Source organism: Lolium rigidum, chromosome 3, assembly GCF_022539505.1.
Source record: "Lolium rigidum isolate FL_2022 chromosome 3, APGP_CSIRO_Lrig_0.1, whole genome shotgun sequence".
Classification (NCBI taxonomy): Eukaryota; Viridiplantae; Streptophyta; class Magnoliopsida; order Poales; family Poaceae; genus Lolium; species Lolium rigidum.
In genome coordinates, this window is record NC_061510.1 from 165484589 (window position 1) to 165490746 (window position 6158).

General features: G+C 44.2%; 1 protein-coding gene across 1 annotated transcript; it reads right to left on the reverse strand.

Moving 5' to 3' along the window:
• Positions 1-2761: 2761 nt before the first annotated feature.
• Positions 2762-5554, reverse strand: LOC124698590 (protein SPIRAL1-like 1). The gene is made up of 3 exons (XM_047231074.1): positions 5466-5554; positions 3999-4282; positions 2762-3116 (listed from the first exon to the last, which is right to left on the reverse strand). The coding sequence occupies exons 2-3, from the start codon at positions 4260-4262 to the stop codon at positions 3036-3038; spliced, it is 345 nt and encodes a 114-aa protein (XP_047087030.1). The 5' UTR covers positions 4263-4282; positions 5466-5554; the 3' UTR covers positions 2762-3035.
• Positions 5555-6158: the final 604 nt, after the last annotated feature.

The following is a 6158-nucleotide window of genomic DNA, read 5'->3' on the forward strand; positions in this document are numbered from 1 at the left end:
TCACTCTGAAGGAGTAATCATAAATAATTCTTATTCAACACCTCCGACATGAAAAAACAAAACACCGGGAAGGGGGGAACCAAAACCTAAAAATGGAAAACATGCATCTTTGAATCTTTAACCATTGCTCTTATCGGACAATGATGCTATCTTTAAGAAACAGAGGACAAGGGTCAGTCCACACTATCCAACTGCAACTTTGCAGTCTTCAGGCAAGTTCATCGCTTGCTCATGTCAATTTGAGTATTTTTACCAAATTACTTGCAAATTACTATACTTATCACTCTTGCATGAAAAGTAAAATTGCTATTTTCATAATTATGAATATGACTAAGTGATGGGCAATGGAACCATGGCATGAGTTTGGTGGAGGTTCCATTGCAAAGGTTTATATCCATCTAGGATTAACAACAAATGTCGTCCAGTGATTCTTGTGCCGTAAGACTCGTGTTAACCATAAGATCTGGAGTGGGACGGAGTAGTCAAGTGTGTTTTCTCCTCTCGTGCATCAACGGATGCGCTTACCGTAGCAGTTGTGTCTTGCGAGAATAACCGGTGCGTGGGGATCCCATTCGAATTCCCCATGGTAATGCGGTCTATGATGGGTTGCAATGACCGGCGAAGGTATCAGGTCGTGGAACCTGGTAGTAGTCGAGGTCGGATGGTATCCAATGGATACGCTGACCGGCGAGGACCCAAGGTCGGAATTGCAACAAAGGGTGGGTGTGCGAGGTCGCGGGGAAATGCAATATTGACTAGGACCTTATACCGGGCCTCACACCACGGGAGTGTGGACGGGAAAGCTGCCCGGTTGGCACCAAGGTTAAGATCTCTTATGGGTAAAGCAACACACCTCTGCAGAGTGTAACAAACCATGACCTGTCACTCCCTGTTCCAGGATATGGAACTGCGAACGCTGCCGAAAAGGAACTCCATGAAGTTCTAGTAAACCGGTGAAGGCTGACGAACATAGTTCTTCTGAATAAAAGCAACCTTTTGAAGAAATGGTTATAAAAACATGCATTGGTATTAGACTTTTTGGTCTAGTGCCGTAGCTAGTGCATTAAACACCTCTTCCCTATTATGAACTTGTTGAGTACGCTCGTACTCATACCTCTTATAATCCCCTGCTTAGATTGCCTGAATCACCTTGAGGAGGCCAACGACGGTCAAGATGGAGCAGATGGGATCTGCTACGAGGAGTCAGACCTCTCAGGAGGGGTAGAAGGAGTCGACTACCTTATCTTCTACGGAACCGGGGAGGTTCCCGAAGGAGAACAAGTTTAGACTACCAGAGTAGTAGTAGTAACCGAGCAGTGTGAACACTATAGTACTTAGCTGCTCGAGTAGAATAAATGTATAACCTGCTAAGACTTCTATATTGTAAGTTAAGTTGGGTTCACCTCGAACCCAGGAGTAAACCTCTTTGAACCCAGGAGGAGCTCCGAAATGATGTATATATATGGTTTGTAATAATATGTGAATGAATTATGGACCAGCTATGTTCTGTTGTACTACTCTGAGGAATGTAATATTTGCGGATTGGTACTTCGCACATGTTATGTCAACGACTGACATACTACAACATGCAGTGGTATGCAGGGTCACCACACCAAGTGAGCTATTTATACAGCTCCTTGATCCCCTTTAATAACACAAATTACTGCACTCATGGAATCTCGAGGGATTGTGTAGGATTTTTTTGTTCGATAGGAGGCAAAAGACGTTCTATTTTTATTAATAATAGAGAAGAGAGAGTTTGGACAGTTTATCAACGAAAACCGGTATAGACTCCCTCACTCGACCGATGAGGGCTCACACATCCACCAAAGCGAGGATTCATCCAGTTTCCCGTTAGCATCATAGTTACCAATCAACAGCAATTCAGGCTTCCCCAAAGACGGCCACCAAGAAGACCTCTCCGTAGCAGCACCGTAAAGCTCAAGCCAGCCTTTGTCAAATAGGTGACTCCTGTCGGAGAGATGGACAGCTCCGACTCTACTGGCGAGCTCCGGAGAGAACATGAGCAAGACCTGCGCCGAAGAGGATCTTCACCATTGGACCATCCTACGCCACTTAAATGAAGAGCTCAAAAGTATAGCAGCTCCGACTACGCAACAAGAAAAGACCAATGAAGAACTCAAAAATCATAGCAGCTCCGACTTCACAGCAAGGAAAAACCAACATAAAGATACTACGCCAGAGGCTGAGTAAAAAAGTATTGCCGTGTCCGGACCATCGCTCATCAATGTCACCGTTTCCATGCAAGCCGCCACAGGGAACTCCAGCATCGCCGGTTGGTCGAAGTTGTGTGCACCCAGCCCACCAAGAAGTGCAAAGAGATCAAGATCTTCAAGATAACACCCCAGATCGAACCAAGAAGTGACATGAGACGACGCGTCAAAGCTTTCACCGAAAGGACCTGATCTGAGTGTGCAAGATTTGAAGTGTTGAGCACTAGAGCATCACATTATCTACAAACATTCTACACCCTTGGGCATTGGGTTCTTTAGATGGAGATTATGGCGAGAGACCAGCTCAGGATCGGATTGTCAGGCTCATCAAGCGCCTGGGCTTGGTTCGTTTGGTCATCAAAAGCCAAGTCGAGCAAGGTTCAAGCCAGTCCCAGACTCCAACGGACGACATCACAGCCTTGGCATGCTGCAACACACCATTCAGGTGCTCTTGGTGCTGACAGTCTGACACTGGGTGGTTAAGGCAAGTCCAGATCACAAGGAAATGTATATAGCAGAAGAACATGTACTATCCAATCAATAAGAACCAGCTAATCATTCAAGAAACGAACGAGTAACACGATCAACCGACAGGCATGTTGCGAACACAACAAGGCACTTGGAAGGTTCAGGCATATAAGCAACAGGCTCTGGGGTCCCAGGCAGGAGGCTTGCCGACAATAGATATCATACGCACAATAAACGCATCAAGGGATAAACAGATGGGAGTTCACAACTCAAATGACACGGATAACTGCCACTTTCTTCTGCATCTGGTGCTACAGCACGCCAGGATCCACATCAGTTTCCAGTTCCACCAAACAGGTAGCCCAGGGAGGAGCCGCCGCCAGGAGCAGCATGGACCTTGGTTGAAGGACGGTCCTGCAAATGCCATTCAAATCACGAGACAGGACTATTAGCCAGGCCCAGGAATCAGAAATTTTCAGTTTCATAACATAGCAGCTGGGTGAAGAAATCAGTTTCAACTGGAGCAAGGACAAGGTTTGATATACAGGTATTTTTCTGTTCACACAATTAAGTAGCGATAGAACTTTCTAAAGTCAAAATTCTAGAAATGACGTCATGTTCCATACCCTGGTTGGCTAATATAAGAACTGGGAGCATAGACATTCAAAATTGAAAGACATAAGTCAACACAAGACTGCGGAGTATTATTGGTTGCTTCACGAGGACAAAAATATTGAGTTTGCAAGAGTTCTAGAAACAGTGAGAATTGAGCAAAATACTGAACTAGGTCTTACAAACTTCACAGCAAGCATGGTATTTTGTTCAATTTTAACAACTATGAACTATGCGCGGTGTTTATGAACAATGAACATGGTGCATGATTCATCGTAAGCAGTCCCAACATTTGAAATGCAACAACAGGCCAGCAGCACCCGAACGGAAGGACACTTCAAAATTTCAAGAAAAATAAATTAATGTGATCAAAATAGAAGTTTTTATTGTATCGACAGGATTCTCTAGGTGCAATGTAGGCCTTATACATAATGACACTCCAAGTCTAGATCTCCTCCACAGTGTCAATTTCAGAAAATAGCTTGATTTTGGTGTTGAACGAACAAAAGGGATAACTTATATTAAGTAAACAATACTCCATCTGATTATCAAAAGTATGACATCCTTGCTAACTGTAGAACACTGGGGGCATGATATGTGAATGAATGCCATCTGATGGCAAAACAGAACCCAGTAAAACCTAATGTCAATTTCACAAGTTAAAAGAAGAAGAAACAACCATACCGTAAGGAAGTTGCCAGTGTTCTGGCCATCAGCTCGCTGGTAGTTATTGGTTTGGCTGCCTGGAATACCAGCTGGAATCTGCTTGGAGACCTCACCCTTTACTGGCGACGCTTTCTCAGTAGGAACGCCTGCTGCTGGTAGAGCTTCAGCTGGTACTGGTGGTGCAGCTGCAGCTGGTGCAACTGCTGGTTTAGGAGGTTCGCCGCCTCCAAAGAGGTAACCAAGAGAACTTTGGCCACCACCAGCGCTCCCACCACGACTCATATTGATTGTTGATGAAGACACTGTGCAAAGATGTCAGCAATGGATTGAGAATGACTTCGATGCATATTGTCGCAAGAGTCACAAAGGGAACAATAATAAGATTCAATTGTATTTTTCTCTTTTTCAGTACTGCAAGCAAAGATGGAAAGCATGACCTGCAACAAATGCTAATTGTATAACTAACCAGAGAGCAAGAACAAATCATAAAAAACATATTCTACTTGCCACATGATGCCCTTTTGTGGCCAGCAAGCTGGTTTTCCCTGCTAGTCGAGTCAAAGGACCCAGAAGGTCTAGCCACGCTGACCAATGGTCACTCATATAAAATACAACTAACAGGAACGCTTTAATTTGCCTCAAGCATGATCACTTTTTTCGTGTGAAGGAATTGTCATTACACTGCGAAGCATGTTTTATTGTTCCAACTTACACAAAAAGCGTAATATCATACATGAAGATGCAGAAGCTGATAAGTAGCTGGGAATCATTAAAGGCACAAGTTAGGTCCATGGATACCTAGATGTGGAATTATGCAATTCCTAGGATGGATATGGTGTAGGAAACATTTTGTAAATTGGCTAGCTTCTGGAACAACCTTTATGCCACAAATAAAGCTATAGATAAAGTGGTAAAAAGTAACAAGAGCCTAACTCTTCTCTCTCTGATCGATTGCTAAGGAGCAGGACGTGATCAGGTAATGTTAACTAGTACTACCAAACCTTGAAATTATATGGCAGCATAAGAATACTCATCTTAACAGGTACAAAGGATGCATGGTCGTCTTGATATATAAACAGTACCGTCAAATTACCTGACTATACAGAACAGATCATGCCATCTTTTATCCAAAATCACGGAGCAAAACCCATAATGCCTTCAAGGCACCAGATCGATTAAATACACCATGGATGATAAAACGATGCGTTCAGCATCAACTACCATAATTTGGCATCCCGACGAGTATCAGCAGGTCGCTTCTTGGCTAACGCGCGGCACAACCTCTACTCAAGTAATCGAAACAATACTACGAATACCACCCATCGCCTAAGGGGGTGCGGGAAAGCAATCGATTACAACAACAAAAGCGAACAAATCCGCCAGCGATCCAACCATGGATGCGCGCATGGATGAGGAAACAAAAATGGGGGGGATCTCGTTGACAGATTAGGCCCGGGACAGCAAAGATCAGGGTGAGGGGCTCACCGAGGAGAACCAAGGACAGCGGACGAGCGACGCCGGAGAAGAGACGGCGGCGGCGGCGGCGGCGAGAGGTTGGGAATTTGGGCCCCGGTTGCCCTTATATCGTTTCTGCTCCCGAAATGTAGGGTGCGGCCTGATTTTGTAGAGTGGGCGCGGACCGGTCTTGCAGGAAATGTAGGGAGCTGTCCGATCTTCGCAATCGACGGTTCGTGTGGAGTGCGGAATGACACTTCACCAAAATACTAAGACTAGACTAAAAAATAGTCACAATGAGAAGTATCGTACACTACTATTATCATGTAGTATATGAGTATATGATATCATTCCTACAAACATAATATCATGAGGTGGTACACGTAATTTTTTTTTGTAAAATCTTAATGCAGGTGTATACATGATGTATTTATCATTAAATTTTCTAATTTTACGTGCTATGATACGTTAACTATCTATGATACCACTATCACATCTTTCCTCATTAATTGTTGTGCCACATCACATTTTTGCCAACATGGCATGCATGATACCACTTATTATGATGCTCTCATTGTGGCTAGTCTAAACTAAGAGCATCTCTAACAGAGCTCGTAAATCCCACCGAAACTGAATTTTTCCGGCGGATTTACGACTTCGGGCCGAATGTGGCGCAGAACGGTGCCCGAATCGGTGGGCCGGCCCGTAAAAGTAATTCGGGGG

Coding starts and splice junctions, on each gene's coding strand:
- LOC124698590 (XM_047231074.1), bottom strand. CDS start 4,262: ATGAGTCGTGGTGGGAGCGCTGGTGGTGGCCAAAGTTCTCTTGGTTAC. Junction 3,117..3,998: donor ACACTGGCAACTTCCTTACG/GTATGGTTGTTT, acceptor TGGCATTTGCAG/GACCGTCCTTCAACCAAGGT.